Source organism: Camelina sativa, chromosome 15, assembly GCF_000633955.1.
Source record: "Camelina sativa cultivar DH55 chromosome 15, Cs, whole genome shotgun sequence".
Lineage (NCBI taxonomy): Eukaryota > Viridiplantae > Streptophyta > Magnoliopsida > Brassicales > Brassicaceae > Camelina > Camelina sativa.
In genome coordinates, this window is record NC_025699.1 from 13,176,976 (window position 1) to 13,196,368 (window position 19,393).

The window sequence follows — 19,393 nt, forward strand, 5'->3', positions numbered from 1 at the left end:
CTCCATCTCCTGCTCCTGAGCCGAAGCTACCCTCTTCCGACTCAGAATATCTGCAACCATGTTAGCCTTACCAGGATGATAGGCTATCTCCAAATCATAATCCGCCACCAGCTCCATCCACCTCCTCTGCCTTAAGTTCAGCTCGGGCTGAGTGAATATATACTTCAGGCTCTTACGATCTGTAAACACCTGCACCTTTGCACCATAAAGATAAGATCTCCAAATCTTCAGGGCAAAAACTACAGCAGCCATCTCCAAATCATGAGTAGGATAGTTGCCCTCATGCTTCCGCAACTGCCGCGAAGCATAGGCAATCGCCTTCCCATGCTGCATCAACACACACCCCAACCTAACTCTAGATGCATCAGTATAAACCACATAGGATTCTCCCTACTCAGGCAAAGCCAACACTGGCGTAGTAGTCAACATCTCCTTAAGGTTTCAAAGGCCTCCTCACACTCCTGTGACCACACAAAAGGAACATCATTCCCTGTCAACTTAGTCATAGGACGTGTCCTACTTGCAAAACCCTGCACAAACCTCATGTAGTAACCTGCCAAACCAAGGAAACCCCTGATCTCTGTGGCATTTTGCGGTCTAGGCCAATCCCTGATAGCCTGAATCTTCTCCGGATCTACAAAAACCCCCTCTGCAGAAACAATGTGACCCAGAAAACCCATCTCACGCTGCCAAAATCTAANCCTCAACGCACTGATCTCTCCTACCAGAGACTCCATCTCCTGCTCCTGAACCAAAGCTACCCTCTTCCGACTCAGAATATCTGCAACCATGTTAGCCTTACCAGGATGATAGGCTATCTCCAAATCATAATCCGCCACCAGCTCCATCCACCTCCTCTGCCTTAAGTTCAGCTCGGGCTGAGTGAATATATACTTCAGGCTCTTACGATCTGTAAACACCTGCACCTTTGCACCATAAAGATAAGATCTCCAAATCTTCAGGGCAAAAACTACAGCAGCCATCTCCAAATCATGAGTAGGATAGTTGCCCTCATGCTTCCGCAACTGCCGCGAAGCATAGGCAATCGCCTTCCCATGCTGCATCAACACACACCCCAACCTAACTCTAGATGCATCAGTATAAACCACATAGGATTCTCCCTACTCAGGCAAAGCCAACACTGGCGTAGTAGTCAACATCTCCTTAAGGTTTCAAAGGCCTCCTCACACTCCTGTGACCACACAAAAGGAACATCATTCCCTGTCAACTTAGTCATAGGACGTGTCCTACTTGCAAAACCCTGCACAAACCTCATGTAGTAACCTGCCAAACCAAGGAAACCCCTGATCTCTGTGGCATTTTGCGGTCTAGGCCAATCCCTGATAGCCTGAATCTTCTCCGGATCTACAAAAACCCCCTCTGCAGAAACAATGTGACCCAGAAAACCCATCTCACGCTGCCAAAATCTAAACTTGCTCAGCTTAGCAAACAACTTCTGCTCCTGCAGCTTCTCCAGAACTGCCCTCAAATGTACTGCATGCTCTTCAGGACTCTTAGAATATACCAGGATATCGTCGATGAAAATGATGACAGACACGTCCAAAAACTCCTGAAACACGCTGTTCATCAATCTCATAAACGCTGATGGTGGGTTAGTCAAACCGAAAGGCATCACCACAAACTCATAATGCCCATACCTCATCCTGAAAGCCGTCTTCCTCACATCTGCCTCATCTATCAGTGTCTGATGATAACCCGACGCTAGATCTACCTTGGAGAACCAAGTAGCACCCCTCAACTGATCCAACAACTCATCGATCCTAGGAAGAGGGTACTTGTTCTTCACAGTGACCCGGTTCGAACCCCGATAATCAATACAAAACCGAAAACTCCCATCCTTCTTCTTCACAAACAACACCGGCGCTCCCCACGGTGATACACTAGGATGGATGAATCCCTTACTCAACAAATCCTCTAGCTGCTTCTTCAGCTCTGCCATCTCTGTAAGGAGCCTTGGATAATGGCGGCGTCCCCGGTTCCAGTTCAATAGTAAAAGGATCCGACCGAGATGGTGGTAATCCCTGCAAAGACTGAAACACATCCTCAAACTCCTCAACAACTTGAATACCGCTAACCGTAGACTTCCCCACAGACTCTGGCATAGATATAGTAACCAAATAAGCCTCACGGCCCTTCTCGATCATCTTCCTAGCCTGAATGGACGAGATCACGAGACTCCCCGAAGTGGGTCTAATCCCCTGAAAAAAAAACTTCCTTCCTTGATGCTCAAACTCCAGTCTACCCCGATGGCAATCCAAATGCACCATATGCCGATGCAACCAATCCATCTCGAGAATAACATCATACAACTCCACTGGACTGATAAGCAAATCCACTGGCCACGACTCTCCTGGGATCTGAATATCAACTCCTCTAACTCGTCCAACAACTCTCAGGAACTTGCCTCCCGCAACTTGACAACCCTGTACGCTCCCGGGGATCCCCTCTGATTCTTGCGCTCTCTGCACACTCCAGTGTAATGAAGCTATGAGAAGCTCAAGAATCAAACATAACGTGGGACTTAAACCCGCCCACCAACAAGGTCCCTACACAAACCTCATGTGTTGAGAACCTAACAGAAAAAACATAAAATCTGAACCTACTAGAATTCACAAAGTTAAGTGCCATAAATTATACCTGTGATCGCCCCGACACTGGTTCCACCAGTCTCTGCAGTCGTGTAAACCCGTGGCGCCTGCTCAATCCGAGCCACCTGCTGACCTCCAGGTTGCACCTGCTACAACGCTGCCACTGCTGCCGGCTGCAACTTGGGACACAAGGGCCTGATGTGCCCTGGCTCCCTGCAATGATAGCATACACGAACCCCTGCCGTCGGAGCACTCCTCTTGGGACAGCTAGCAAACTTATGATCCTTACTCCCACACTTGAAGCAACCCGCGCCACTCTGCGTCTGCGTAGCCTCCCACCTCCTCTTGGTTCCCTGCACAGGCTTGCCGCCCCTGCTAAAACCTCCCTGATGCTGAGCCTTACTAGGCTAAACCGCTGGACTAACCGCCACTGACTGTGCCCGGATATCCTCCTCAATCTCTGCTGCAGTCTCAACCAGCTCTACACGCATAGCATAACTACGTCCTCTACATTGGACCCTCAAGTCATCACGAAGAGCCCTCATAAACCTCCTGATCTGGGCCTCCTCAGGCTCCATAGCCTGACTACCATAACAAAGAAGTCGACTGAACTCCAAGTCCAGCTCCCGCACTGACCGTGTCCCCTGAGACAACTGAAGGAACTGTACCTTCAACCGGTCCAATGCCTCTCTAGGAAAATACTTGCGGTTGAACTCCAAGATGAAGTCAGCCCAAGTCATCTCCCTCTGCACTCCTAGCAGCCACTGATCTCCACCACACATGAGCATCACCAACCAGATGATGGACCCCTATCTCCACCAAAAAATCCTCAGGACATCTCAGAGTATGGAAGTTACGTTCCATACTCGTCCTCCACGCATTTGCAACAGTAGGATATGTACAACCCGAAAACCGTGCAGTCTCGATGCTCTTCATCTCCTTGAGCATGGACAAATAACGACCATATGCTCCTGCATCCGCAGCCACTGGCTACCACTCCTCCGCCACCACTGGTGGCACTACCTGAGCCTGAGCCGGTACTATTGCTGGCAACCGCTCCAACAACTGTGCTATCATAGCCGCAAAGTCAACAACAGGGACTCCCCCACCCGGGACCCTACCATCACCGGCCACTTGAGCATCAACACCGCCCCCTCCGGCCACACTCATGGAATCCTCCAGGACACTCTGTGACTCGCCAACACCCTCAGCTGTCATACTCTGGTCCGCAGTCTCACTAACCATTGGGACTTTGCCCCTACCACGACCACGTCCGCGTCCACGACCACTGATATATCATGGTTTTTAGGTGTTTTTAGCCATGATATAAGTCTTATCTATAGAGTCTTTTGGTGTTTTTAGAGTCTTTTTGAGTCTTTATAGGATTTAACATGGATGGGAGCATAATGGAGCTAAATTGGAGGATTTGGAGCTTAATCAAGCATTGAGGCTGAGTTACAAAGTTGGGAGACGAAATTGAGAGAGTGCATCGATCGACACATTGATAGCATCGATCGATGCTAGGCCAAATACGAAATTGGAAGTTTTCCCACAAGTTTTGAAGATTTACAAATCTGCCCCAAAGTCTTCCATATTTGCATCATTGGTCCCTGGACGTGTTTAGGAGTATAAATAGGATTTTTATGGTCATTGTTTAGACCTAAGCTTTATTTTCCCTGCAACTTTTTGAGAGCAAAACCCTGTGAGATTTTAGAGAGCTTTTGGAGAGAAGAATCAAGACTCCTTCAGAGAAGATTCAGAACTCCTTTACTTCTTCTTTAATCTCTTTCTTAATGCAATTTATTCAGAAGATGTTTTGTGTTTCATTGATTATGTCTGAGTAGATCTGCTTGTTAGGTTTAGGGTTTCTCATTAGGGATTTCATGGATTATTAGATCTGTTATTATTTAGGATTCATTATCTTTCTTGTTCTTCATCATAGGTTGTTCTCAATGCTAGATCTTTGATTAGTCATCTGGATTTAGATCTTAGGATTATTAATTGATATGAGAATATAATTGATTTTCCTGATAAAACCTTTGGTGAGCAAAATTATTTCTTGCAAAGAGATTTGATTTAATAATTTTGTGAACAATCTAAACTTGTTTTTAAAGCTGATTTATTACCTAGAATTTTGCAAAGAGATTTGGATTTTCTGGTTTTAAATTTAGATAATATTTGCAGTGAGAACTGATTTATTTTATAATTGTGTTTAGAGTTCAAGAACGGTGCTTAATTGTTGAATCCTGCTTATTTAATTAATTGATCTGATTTTCCATGATTTCCTGAGAATTTCCCTAAGCCTAGCGTTTATTCCATCTGAATTTTACAACTCTTTTATTTTTTGTTTTTGCATTGCTATTTAAATTTAATATTTTGATTTAGCATAATTAAAAGAGTAATAAGTCTATTGTGTGAATCTTGAGTTCTTGTGGATTCGATCCCTAAGTACTACAATTGATCTCTTAATTTGAGAGAGTAGCTCTAGGGTAAATTTGAGCATATCAACCACGACCAGCAACATCATCCTCTCTAACCATCTGCACTACCATGAACAGAAGGCTAAGCCCATAGTTTAAACATACACAGAAATATAAACTCACCGTGGAATCACAAAGTAGGCTCGAAGAGGATGTTTTAGGACTCCATGCCACAAAAAGTTGACTAACTCACATAATCAATCAAAGCATGCAAATCCCAAACATCTACAGCACAAAGCCTAGTGAACCCAAACCTAGAACCGTAAGGGCTCTGATACCAAACTGAAAGCCTTTTTTTTTAATTAATAAATAAACTACAACTAGTGGTCTCATATCCACTAGCCACCTAACCACAATCACATTCAACAACAGAATAACCAATATCAATATCCAATAAAAATAACCAATAATAATCCAATAACCAACATTAATTCCAAATCATAAACTAATGATCCAAACAACATAAACCAGAGAACCAACAATCCTAAACAACATTCTAGGACTCAACTCTAGCAACCTAACAGAAGCCAGACAACCAAACGAACCACTAGAACATCCTCCTATTCATTGCTTTGATTCCACGGTCACACTTTGCCCTTACCAGCACCACAAACACAAATTGCAATGCATGAGTATTTTATAAACACTCAGTAAGGCAATCCTCCCATCTACTAGGCTATACACACAAGCAATAGAGACATCTCTAACCATCAAACAACAATCAACAATCAACAATAACAAACCAGGACTCTGCATCGATCGACACCAACATGCATCGACCGACACCAGATGGGGATGCATCGACCGACACAAGGTTGCATCGACTGATGCTAGATGCACTTGCATCAACCGACGCTCGCACTGCATCGACTGACGCATGCTCGACATAACACGAAAACCCTAAGTTTTACGCGCCGTCCTCGCACTTGCATCGACCAATGCAATGCCGAGTATCGTGTTTCCCCCGAAGCTTCTCGCCGGATCTTTGTTCCTGCAACCACAAATCTCGATCCCAAGCCACAAGAAAGCTTCCTAACGTCCCAAATAACCATCTAACAAGCCTAACAACACATAACAAGCAAATCAGAGAGATCTCTAGCTTAGATAAGCCATGGTCATGCACTACAAGAAAACACGCATTTTGCAACTACACTATTAGTCACCGAGTAGTCGCAAAATCAAGAGTTACGACTAATTAGCGACTATTTCATACAGTCGTGAATCGAGAGTCGCTAATTGTTGTAGTCGTAAATTTAGTCGCAATTTTGCGACTAATAGACAACTATATACATGTTGTCACACAGTAGTCATCATTTTGTCGTAAATTATAGTGACTCTTTTGCGACTACGTTACGACTATATACATAGTAGTCATCATGTAGTCATTATTTTTAGTGAGTAGGTTGCAACTATTCTGTGATTAAGAAACCTGAACAAATGGGTTGTTAATTTGGTCGGTAGATAGTCGTATAAGTTTTGGTGACGTTTTGGCGACTAATATATGTAGTAGTCACTATATAGTCACTTTAGTTTTTAGCAATATTGTTAAAATTTGATGACTATTTGGCAACTAATGTTTTCTGAAACTGGATATAAAATATTGTAATTTCTCTTGTTTCTTTTTAACCCTGTCAACCAAACCAAAAAATGATTCTAAATTAGAAACCTAAAGTAACACATAATATTCATGCCAAAATACATTGTACTTAAAAGTTATTATAGTTTCCAATACACAAAGTACAACACATAGTGTCACTATTGAGTTCATCAAAAAAGAGTTACTTAGTAGTAGGTAACACATAGAGTAACCTATGGAGTTGAAGTTGGATCTTCTTGTTGAAGTGACTCCATCGTGGTTGTCTCTTTAGCTGAATGAGTTGTCAAGAACTGCTTGAACCGTGGATCACATTCCCGCAGAAACTTCCCTACCAAGTCCAACTCGTCAATCTTCTCCTTCTGTCCAGCAATAATTTTGGATTGTTGAGCAATTTCTGCATCACGCCTCAACATTTCTGCATCATGCCTCAACATATGAGCAGCCTGCTCCTCTATCTTCCGTTGAGCTTCCTTCAACTATTCTTGCATAGCCACAAAGGTAGAAGTGTCTCCTGCTTGCTTCTGCTTGCCATTGACAATGCAGTCATGGAGGCTTCCAACTCCAAAAGGTTTTTCTCTTGAATCCTTCTCAGTGGACTGCATAAAAGAAAATAAGATATTAGAGGATGACAAATTAAACTCCAAGATAACATTTGTGTATTGTTAAAATAAATCGTAACTTGAAGAAAGATTTCTATATATTCTTCAGCTGTTAGCTCCCGGGGCCGTGAATAACCATCTGAGATAGCAGAAGGATCTTCCTCGAGCTGAGACAACCTCTCTTGCACATTCTTCTCATATGTTTCTGCTATCTTCTCTGCCTTCTGATCAACATATGTCCCATCAGGCTTTGTATGTGCCTTGATGAAAACCTCACCAATACGTACTTCTCTTCCCAATTCCTCTTCCTGCAATGTTAAGAAACAGACAAATAAATTTTTAATGTAACAGCTAGGTCAAAAATAAAAGTGGCGGATGTGTAACAACAGAATTGGCTCACCATTTTGTCTTGAATCTGTCGATATGACTTTGGCCCTGAGAGGTGGACATGAGGACCGAGGCCATTACGGTCAGACATACGGGCATCAGAATATGTTTTGCTCCTTTGTTGTGCTTCTTCAGTGTCCCAGTATTATGTCATTGTTCTCCATAGAGTAGTTCCAATCCATTTAGGTTGGCGTCTAGTAGTTCTCACGGTGCTAACCATGTCTTTGAGCCGATTTTGACAGATGGTCTCGAAGTTAGCTTGAACAGTCCCAGTTATCAGAGGATCCCAAGTGTGGTTTTCTACAAAAAACAAAAAGAAAATAGCTAATGTGAGTGAAAAGAAGCACAAGTAAATAAAACAATATATGAAGAGTAAAGCAATATAGGAAGATTAAAGCTATATATGAAGGCTAGAGGACAGAACACTTAACCACAAACTTAATGAAGTATCTTTCCTGTTTATCCCGAGGAACATATGTCCAGCTGTAGAAAGGACCTTCAAATTTGTTTAAAAGAATTTTAGTAATCTTCCGAACAAGCTTAGATCCAGTGTCACGATCAAACCTCCATACACATGAAACAATAAAACCAAAGTCACATTATAGACACTCAAAATAACAAAACCAAAGGCTAAAGCAAATCAATAATAAAACTTAATGCTAAGTCTATGATATCAACTAAACTAAGAAGAAGAAGGATGATCTCAACTAAACTAAGAAGAAGAAAGATGATATCAACTAAACTAAGAAGACTTAATGCTAAGTCTAATAAATGATACACCATAGCTTCAAAATTGACCATCAAGAGTGTGTGCACCATTATTCAAAGAGTTTGTAATCACATCAGAGACCAAACACTTCATAACAAGACCAATGAGACCTAAACAATGAGACCTAAGCAAGACCTAAAAAAAACCAAAACCAATGAGACTTAAACAAGACCTAAACACTAATATGAAATGAGACAAAACCTAACCATACTATTCGGTCTTTGGTAAGGGAATGGGAGAGAGGACGGTGGTGAACTCATGTCTGTTTGGCACTACAAGCAGTTCATTTAGAGCCGCAATGTGTCCTCCTGGAGTTCCGGCAACACCGGAGGATAATCAGCTTGGAAATTGTTGCCTTGAGACGATGGATGCGAACGATGACGGCGAGTCTGAGAGACTTCAACTAGAGAAGGCGGAGGGTCAACTAGAGAAGGCGGAGGATGCGACGGATTGTAGTGGACTTCTTCAGAAGGAGTCGGGTGTGCTTTAGGCTGCGGTGGGTGAGTGTAGGAGTTCTGAAAAAGCTGTTGAGGCAGAGGATAGTTCCGGATCTGGGCCGCTGGTGACTGTCGTTGTACTTCAGGCGTCTGCATCAGAGGAGGAGATTGGACCGCTAGTGTGAAGTTGTACTGACTGGGTAGAGTGTGCGGCTGTTGATTTGGTGTTGACACTCCGACTCTCTGAGAAACGTTAGGAGCAGCTTTCCTCTTCCTTCCTCCTCGATTAGGCATCGTATGAGAGATGATGCGAAGGATTAGGGTTACAGATTTGGGGGAATCGAGAGGAAGAAGAGAAGGATTAGGGTTACAGATTTGGGGGATCGAGAGGAAGAAGAGAAGAATTAGGGTTACAGATTTGGGGGAATCGAAAGGAAGAAGAGAAGGATTAGGGATTTGGGGGAATCGAGAGGAAGAGGCGAAGGCTGCGAGAGGAAGAAGAGAATGGATTAGGGTTTTGGTATTAGGGGGATCGAGAGGAAGAAGAGAAGGACTAATGGGTTTGGGTTTTAGTTAGTGTTTGGTTAATTAGGCCCAAATTTTAATCTAAGCCCAAATTTTAAAATTTGAATTACAATTTGAATTAACAAAGTTTATTTATAAAATACTGAATAATTTTATAATATTGCACAATAATATTACACAATAATATTACATAATAATATTACACAAATATTACACAGTAAAAAGGAAAAAATTAAAAAACAAATACATAGTAATTTTGCCAAATAATTATTGTTCTTCGTCTTCTTGTTCTTCATCATCAGAAGACGATAAATTACACTGGAATTCATCTTCTGGATCCGCATCTCCAACATCGTAATCAAGGTTTATTGGATTAGCGTCTGCTACCAAATTGTCGACTATGAGATCTTCAACTGTAGTCATCAATACAACATCATCATTTTATGTTTGCAACAGAGTCGGTTCATTGTTTTCATATTCTCCTGAAATTTGTCTCCTTGGATTTACTTTTAGAACACTTAGCCACTCTCGCTTTGGTTTATTTGTGTATGGATACGGAATATAGCAAACTTGATCCGCTTGAGATGCTTTTTGCAAAATCGCAATTTTGTATGGATAGTTACATTAAATAAACTTATATATAAATTATATTGAGTCTTACGTACCTAAAATAAATGGCTCATATATGTTGTATTTTCTCGAAGAGTTCACGTCAACAACGCCACTATTGCTCTTCCGAGTCCCTCTACCAATGATAGGATCATACCACTTACACTCAAAAAAGTGTGATTTTCAAATTGGTCATCCCTTCGTACTCAAGTTCTATGATATCAGTTAAGTTCCCATAGAAATCTGCACCATCAAATGCATCAGTGTAATTTTCACCTTTAACACATACATCATAGTTACATGTCTTCCGTCCAGCGCCGTGATTCTGCGTATGAAACACATAGCCTCTTGTAAAGTATATTGGCCAAGTTTTGACCTTGTGTAAAGGTCCATGCACTATCTCTTGAACCCAAGTAGGAAATGGATTTGTGGCGTTCCAGTATATAACCTGCATATATATATAATAAAGTCAAACATTATTATATACATATAAATATTATCAATGATATAATTAAATAAATGCATAATTAGAGTCGGTTACATGCATTGGAGTATACTTACATAATCTTTCACCCACACATGATATTCTTCAGCTCTTTTCATGGACAGTTCTTTTTCGGTTAATTCAGGATATCTGGTAGAAAGAAAATCCTCGAACATACTAAGAAAATTAAATATATTTAATATATATGAGAAATATTTGTGGAGTCTATATATTTGCGAGTCTATATTATATACCTCTCAATTGGTCGAAAATAGTCACAATTCCGTTAAACATATGCATGGGCGCACTGATAGTCTCTCTCNAGAACACTTAGCCACTCTCGCTTTGGTTTATTTGTGTATGGATACGGAATATAGCAAACTTGATCCGCTTGAGATGCTTTTTGCAAAATCGCAATTTTGTATGGATAGTTACATTAAATAAACTTATATATAAATTATATTGAGTCTTACGTACCTAAAATAAATGGCTCATATATGTTGTATTTTCTCGAAGAGTTCACGTCAACAACGCCACTATTGCTCTTCCGAGTCCCTCTACCAATGATAGGATCATACCACTTACACTCAAAAAAGTGTGATTTTCAAATTGGTCATCCCTTCGTACTCAAGTTCTATGATATCAGTTAAGTTCCCATAGAAATCTGCACCATCAAATGCATCAGTGTAATTTTCACCTTTAACACATACATCATAGTTACATGTCTTCCGTCCAGCGCCGTGATTCTGCGTATGAAACACATAGCCTCTTGTAAAGTATATTGGCCAAGTTTTGACCTTGTGTAAAGGTCCATGCACTATCTCTTGAACCCAAGTAGGAAATGGATTTGTGGCGTTCCAGTATATAACCTGCATATATATATAATAAAGTCAAACATTATTATATACATATAAATATTATCAATGATATAATTAAATAAATGCATAATTAGAGTCGGTTACATGCATTGGAGTATACTTACATAATCTTTCACCCACACATGATATTCTTCAGCTCTTTTCATGGACAGTTCTTTTTCGGTTAATTCAGGATATTTGGTAGAAAGAAAATCCTCGAACATACTAAGAAAATTAAATATATTTAATATATATGAGAAATATTTGTGGAGTCTATATATTTGCGAGTCTATATTATATACCTCTCAATTGGTCGAAAATAGTCACAATTCCGTTAAACATATGCATGGGCGCACTGATAGTCTCTCTCTGAAAGCCATACTTCATGCATTTCCCCACTTGGACGACCGACATGAGTAAATATATTAGGGACTCCAGGGACATGATATATTGGGACTTCACCTTCATAGAATCTTGTTAACCTGATCAATTAAGATAATTAAAAGTAATTCAAATTAAGTATAAATTATAATTTCATTTAATTATACCTTGATTTTTTTGTATATGATCGGCAAAGTAGTGCTCAGAGAAGTAAGCAATCTCGTCATTGATATATGACCTAACGATTGATCCAGCCGCATATCTTTTGTTCCTCGCTTTTTCTTTCAACTTTTTGAAAAAATCTTTCAAAATGATACATCTACCTATATTGGACAGGGCCTCCCAATTCTGCTTCATATGGGAGATGTATAGGCAGGTGCTCCATCACATCAAAAAATAATGGTGGAAATATCTTCTCTAACTTGCATAAGATCAAAACAATGTTATGTTTAAGAATTTGAACGCGACTTTTTGCAAAGTTCTTAAGCATAAGCCCCTGAAAAATGCTTCAATCCCTGAAAATGTATTCAAATTTCATGTCTTAGGAAATTATATTTAAAAATATATAGTACTTATTTAATTAAATAAGTAATCTGTAATACCCAATAATGCAAGGTGAACGTTCCGGTCTAGGAGTTCTGTAAAGATAAATGGAAGAAGTCGCTCCATAAAAACATGGCAATCATGACTCTCCATTTCTGAAAACTTGCCATTGATCAGATCAACATAACTAGCCAAGTCTGACGAATAACCATCTGGAAATTTCACCGCATGCTTGACACATTCCAATAAACTTGTTTTGGCTTCCTTTGTCAATGTATATGCTGGGAATGGAGCTTTACCCTTCCTATCAATATGTAAGTGTGGTCGAGAACAAAATTGTTCTATGTCCAATCTTGACATGATGTTATCTTTAGATTTACCATGTACACTCATAAGAGTATACAAGATGTTGTCTACAAAATTCTTCTTGGTATGCATCACATCAATATTATGTCGGACATTGAGGTCCTTCCAAAAAGGTAGCGACCATAATATGCTTTCTTTGTGCCAATTATGTTCCTTTCCATAGCCTGGCATCTTCTTTTCATGACCGTTACCACCGACTTCCCTGGTTTTTGGTGGATTTACACATTTCAAACGCACGTAATAAAATTGCTCACCAGTTAAAGACTGCGGTGGATAGTCGTTAGAAGCGTCTCTTCCCTTCAGGAAATCTTTTTTGTTCTTCCTTAATTGATGACCATGAGGCAGGAATCTTTGGTGACAATCAAACCAACATGTCTTCCTTCCTTTGGGTAGATAAAACGACTTTGTACTTTCCATGCAAATTGGACAAGACAATTTACCGTGGGTGGTCCATCCCGATAACATGCTATACGCCAGAAAGTCGCTTATCGTCCACATCAACACTGCTTTTAGATTAAAGTTTTGAATCAAAGACACATCGTATGCATCTACTCCAGTAGACCACAACTCTTTTAACTCCTCAATAAAAGGTTGTAGGAAGATATCGAGGCTAGCTCGCGGATGATTTGGCCCAGAATTCATAATTGTAAGAAACAAGTACTCCGTATTCATGCACATACCAGGGGGTAAATTATATGGAGTCAAGATCACAAGCCACAGCGAATGATTATGAAACATGCCAAATGGATTGAACCCATCGGTACATAATCCAAGGTAGACGTTACGGGGTTCTTCTGCAAACCGAGGGTTAAGCTCTTGGAAATATCTCCACTCCGCCGCATCAGAAGGATGATTCATTTCTCCCTCTTTTGATTGGTGCTCTGCATGCCATCTCATTGCCGCTGCAGTCTTTTGGCTCTGATACATTCTCTTCAACCTATCAGCAATAGGTAGATACCACATACGACTATATGGTACTCTTGTTCTCCGTCGGTCCTCCTTAGGCTTCCATCTTGGTGAACCACAAAATAGACATGTCTCTTCCTTTTCGTCTTCTTTCCAGAAAATCATACAATTGTTAATACAAACATCAATTGTATAATATGGAAGGCCCAAATTACGCATCAATTTCTCTGTCTCGTAATGTGAACCAGTAGACTGGTTGCCTTATGGTAAATAATCCGTCAAAATTCCGCAAACCGAATCTACTAACTTTTCACTCATATTATACTCCGCCTTATTTTGCATGACTCGAGCAGCCAATGACAATTGCGAGTGACCTTCATGACAACCATCATATAAAGGAGTTTTTGCACTATCTAACATGTCGTAAAATTTCTGCGAATGGTTTTGTACCGGTTCTTCCACATTCTCATAACTATCATTTTGATGATAAATATCATCTAAACCCACATTATAACGAAATGCATCATTCACAATATCCACATATGGATCTTCTACTACATTACCCATTTCTTCATGACACCCATCATAGGTCCTATCAGTGTAACTACTTCTTATATCCAAATTAATTTCTTCTCCGTGGTTATACCAAACATAATAATATGGCATAAATCCATTACTATACAGATGACTCATAACTCTTCTACCCGAGAGACATCTATTGTTTTTGCAAACACTACATGGGCAGAGAAACTTACCCCCATTATTCTGAACTGTATCTTGGCTACTTGCAAACGTTAAGAATTGGTCCACCCCCACTTCGAATTCAGATAAAAATTCCCCGTCACTTCATCGAACCTCTTGTACATCCACTCCCGATAATTACCTCCATTACCACCATAATTGTAATATCCCACCATTATAATTATATATATATATATTTTTGGGAGAAAATATAAGATTATATAAAGCCAAACTTTTTTTTTTTGATTTAAAAATTTTTTTTTAGGAAAGGAAAGTGTCTTGTTCGGAATGAAGAGAACAAATGAGTACAACTCGTTTTTATAGACTTTCCTAGGTGACTAATAGGCGACTACATAATAAAAGTTGGTACACCAACCCCCACATGGAAAACACGTTTTTTTAACTGTATTTTGCGACTATTTGGTGACTACACGATGACTATATAATGACTCGCCGTATGAGTCGCCGTGCAGTCGCCAAATTTTACGACCACTTTACGACTACCTTATGACTCGCCGAATGAATCGCAACTTAGTCGCCAAGGTTTACGACTATTTGATTTGGTCGTACTGTAGTCGTTAATTTAGCGACTACGTTGCAACTACATAATTCCATCAACAATATAGTCACCTCGTAGTCGTTAAAATACAACCACTGTAACGACTACATGAATTAGTCGCTATAGAGTGACTCAGTAGCAACTAATTTCCTGTAGTCACAGAATAGTCGCTAAATCGTCACTATGTAGTCGTTATTTTTGGCGACTACATATGTAGTCGCTATTTGTAGTCGCTAATCACCTGTTTTCTTGTAGTGATGCACTTACCTATGCCAAGACGAAACTGAACCTCAAACAAGCAATAGAAAACTCCTAGCAAGCTCCTACAACGTTCTAAGCCTCATATCTCACCAGAAAACACCACAAATCCACAGAAATCACCAAGAACACCAAGAACACTCTTTCTCTCTTTTGTTTCTCAAAAGCGGCCAAAGTCGACTAATGAGACAAAAGAATCGATATAAGGGTTTTTATAGTTTATAATTTTTCCATGTCAATATATTTATTTTATGATAATTAATAGAATTTTAATTTTTTTGGTACTTCCTCAAAAAATAAAAAATAAACCAAATTATATGGGGGTTTTCAACATATTTAATTTGACATTTTATTATTGGATTTTCGGTTTAGGAAATTTATTAATGTTAATATAATTATGGAGATTGTAAACTTTTGTTATAGAAAATCTGTTGTATATCATTTAAATTTGAGAGAGTCTAGCATCCATAAAAATAGTTTTGGAGATTTAGTGGGTTAAAACTTTAATGGGTAGAGTTGTTTTTAGAAAAATCGGAATGTATAGATGTTGTTAAGATTTTTTGGCAATAAATGTAACAAATGTTGGTCAATTTAAGAAAGTTTAGTATTTGAGTTTCTCTGCAATGTTATATATGAAATTGTTTTAGGGATTAATGTTGTAAAAGAAATTAAATAAGTAAAACTTAAAGGACATAAACCAAAATGTACTTCAAAAATGTTAATATAGATTTAATCATTCAAAATCGTAATTCAAAAATGTTAATATAGATTTAATCATTCAAAATGGTAACAAATTGAAGTCCACTAATTTCAATTCCTATAATTTAGCAATTCGTTTATGTTTATAGAAACACGATTACATATTTGAATAATATCTTGACAATCTCCTAAATATATAGAAACTCAATTACATCTTTGGTAATGTCTCATTACCGTTAAATATGCAGTATAAATCCAATATACCAACTTTCTGTAAATTATAAGCCTAACTTATCGGACCTATAATGGTTTAGTCGCAATGAAATCAGATCGGACCTATAACTAATCATATTGAAAGATAATTCCATACCAATCTTCACTAAATCATATCAAATCAGATCGCAAAAAAAAAATTTCTAACCTTGCGAATCAAGGCTTCGTGCGACTAACAGTGACGAAACCCTGCCTACCACCTTAAACACTATACTAGGTAAACAACCCGCACATAGTGCGGATAAATCGATTTAAATAAAATTATTATGAGTAAAATTATAATTTGACATCTAAGATTTGATAAAACAAAATATGTAACTAATTTTTATTATTATTCAAATTTGTGACTATTTTGTGTAAAAATACATTTCACCTGTAAAATATTTGAATGTAGAAAAAATTTTTAATGTGGTGGAGGAATGTGTATAGACTTTATTTTAATAAAATATGAATAATTATCAATTTTGAAAAAATAATTTATTGTTTTTTAAAGAATAGTAATATAGTTTCAAATTAAATGGCTACAGATAGTTTTCATTTATGTAATGAATTATGATTTAAATTTATAGTGGCATAGATGTAATTAGTATAATTAATGAGGGTTATTTGCTAAAATGTGTTTCGAGCTCTCTGGCGACGACACATGAGCATTTTTTCAAAAATGCTTCTCTATTAATATATAGGGGAATTTGAGATCTAAGATTTGATAAAACAAAATATTTAACTAATTTTTATTATAATTCAAATTTGTGACTATTTTGTGTAAAAATATATCTCACCCGTGAAATATTTGAATGTAGAAAAGAATTTTTACGTGGCAGAAAAATGTGTATAGACTTTATTTTAATAAAATATGAATAATTATCAATTTTGAAAAATAATTTGTTGTTTTTTAAAGAATAGTAATATAGTTTCAAATTAAATGGCTACAAATAGTTTTAATTTATGTAAGGAATTATGATTTAAATCTATAGTGGCATAGATGTAATTAGTATAATTAATGAGAGTTATTTGCTAAAATGTGTTTTAAGCTCTCTCATAAGTGTATCATTCACCATTCACACACCCACCGCCACACACAACCATATTTCCTGCAAAAACCCACCCCTACGAAAATCTGAAATGGATGCTTCATTTGCCTAAGAGACGTTTTTGTTATAGATATAGATTATTATTTTTGTTATACTATAACTAAATAATTTTCTTTCTTTTCTCTAGATGTGCTTGGCCAAATTGTTACAGTTAGAAGATGCAAATGCTAGAGTTGAACAACAAGCCAAAAACTTCATTTCGAAATAAGAGATTGAAATTGAGTTTATTTGACTTTGATATAAAATTAAGGTAAATTAATTTATACTACTTTTTGTATAGTGATGACAGACAAATATTGTCGTGTACTTACTGGGGTATGTTTACTTAATAAGTTTTTGATACTTTCAGGCAGCAAACGGAATTATGATAAACGGTTTGATCATATTAGTAACTCTCCAACATTTATTTCCATATGAACAATACTTGGGTTCACCCCTAGGGGTGAACCTTTCCATTCACCCCTAATAAAATAAGGCAATAAAATCTGTATATATTATTATAAAATTAAAAAATTTAAACCACACTTTAATAAATCCAAACCGACATATATAAAATCTAAACCCTAACCATCTTATTTGTGAACCCAAACCGTATATAATTTCGTTCTACTTGTAAAATATAAACCCTAACCATCTTATTTATGAACCCAAACCGACATATAATTTTGTTCTAATTGTGAAATCTAAACCCTAACATCTCATTTGTGAACCCAAACCGACATATTATTTTGTTCTAGTTGTAAAATCTAAACCCTAACTATCTCATTTGTGAACCCAAACCGACATATAATTTCGTTCTAATTGTAAAATCTAAACCCTAACCACCTCATTTGTAAACCCAAACCGACATATAATTTCGTCTTAATTGTAAAATCTAAACTCTAAGCACTTCATTTGTAAACCCAAACCGACATAATTTTATTCTAAGTTTAAAAATTTAAACCAAGCCAATATTTAACTTTCCTTAATTAAAAGTATACAGAATTTGTTTCCTTAATTTGGTTTGCTTTTTAATTTAATTTTAATTTATTTTTGAAATAAAATATTAGATGGAAGATTCTGATTGGCTGAGAGAAGAGGGGGTGAATGGAGAGGTTCACCCCTAGGGGTGAACCTAAGTATTTTTCTTTCCATATGAAGTTAATTTTGAATCAAATCATTTTATCAGTTCTGTTTCTTCGATTTATTTTAACTTTTACTGAGTATTTTTTTTTTTAAAGTCAGTTTCCTTAGTCACAAAATCAAATATATATGTCATATACATATTAAAAAAATTAAACTATTATAAAATGGGATTATATACTGAGATAGGTTATTACAATAAAATAAAAAAAGAATCATCAAACATGGTTAAATCTTCATTATTTATTTGGTTAACACCTTAATATTTATAATAATAATAATAATAATAATAATAATTATTATTATTATTATTATTATTATTATTATTATTATTATTATTATTATTATTATTATTATTATTATTATTATTGAATTATTATTTTCCACTAAGTTTATTTCTCAGACATTTAAAATTGAAAACTTAAATATAACATAATAACCCACTCTTTTGAATTTAAGTATAAGTTGTGATTCATTCAGATTACTTTTATATAGTTCTCAAGTTAGTCATACTTCACATTTGAAAATATATTAAATTTTGATACGTTATGATAACTTTTGTAAATAAATCTATTTTATTCATTATAAATTTTAATATAGACTCTTAGAGTTTAAAAATACTATTTAATTTTAAAAATACAAATACTTATGTTTATTTCAAATTTAACTCAAAAAAACTGATTAATGGGTTGTATTAAGTCTTACAAATATAAATATATTGAAAGATAGAAATGTATTTTACTCATACATTATTTTAGCAAATATGAGTTTTATTATATTAAAAATACACATATAGTACTTATAGTTCTTTCAGATCCACCACATATATATTTAATAACAATTAACACCGCAACATCTATATTTAAAATCAAACAAATTTAATAATTCTGTAACACAAAATCATAAAAGTTAAAAATATTGTTCTGTGGTATACCACGGGTAAATCCTAGTTTTTTTTTTTTTTTTTAAAAGAGAGTTATTTAAGGCACTTGGCTCAATATAATTATTAAAACAAATTGAGCAGAAATGAAACTAAAGAACTCATAAGACAGATTGAAACAACCCAACCCGTTATATATATATATATATATATATATATAT

At 37.0% G+C, this 19,393-nt stretch overlaps 1 protein-coding gene across 1 annotated transcript; it reads right to left on the reverse strand.

Annotated features, from left to right (window-relative positions):
* On the reverse strand, positions 6,899-7,763 carry LOC104748424. Its single transcript, XM_010470068.1, has 4 exons — positions 7,686-7,763; positions 7,366-7,593; positions 7,223-7,282; positions 6,899-7,162 (listed from the first exon to the last, which is right to left on the reverse strand). The coding sequence occupies exons 1-4, from the start codon at positions 7,761-7,763 to the stop codon at positions 6,899-6,901; spliced, it is 630 nt and encodes a 209-aa protein (XP_010468370.1).

Excerpts from the sequence above, each read along its gene's own strand:
- LOC104748424 (XM_010470068.1), bottom strand. The coding sequence starts at position 7,763 with ATGTCTGACCGTAATGGCCTCGGTCCTCATGTCCACCTCTCAGGGCCA. Across the intron at positions 7,594-7,685 it reads GACAGATTCAAGACAAAATG|GAAGAGGAATTGGGAAGAGA; the intron begins GTGAGCCAATTC and ends TTAACATTGCAG. Across the intron at positions 7,283-7,365 it reads ATATAGAAATCTTTCTTCAA|TCCACTGAGAAGGATTCAAG; the intron begins GTTACGATTTAT and ends TCTTTTATGCAG.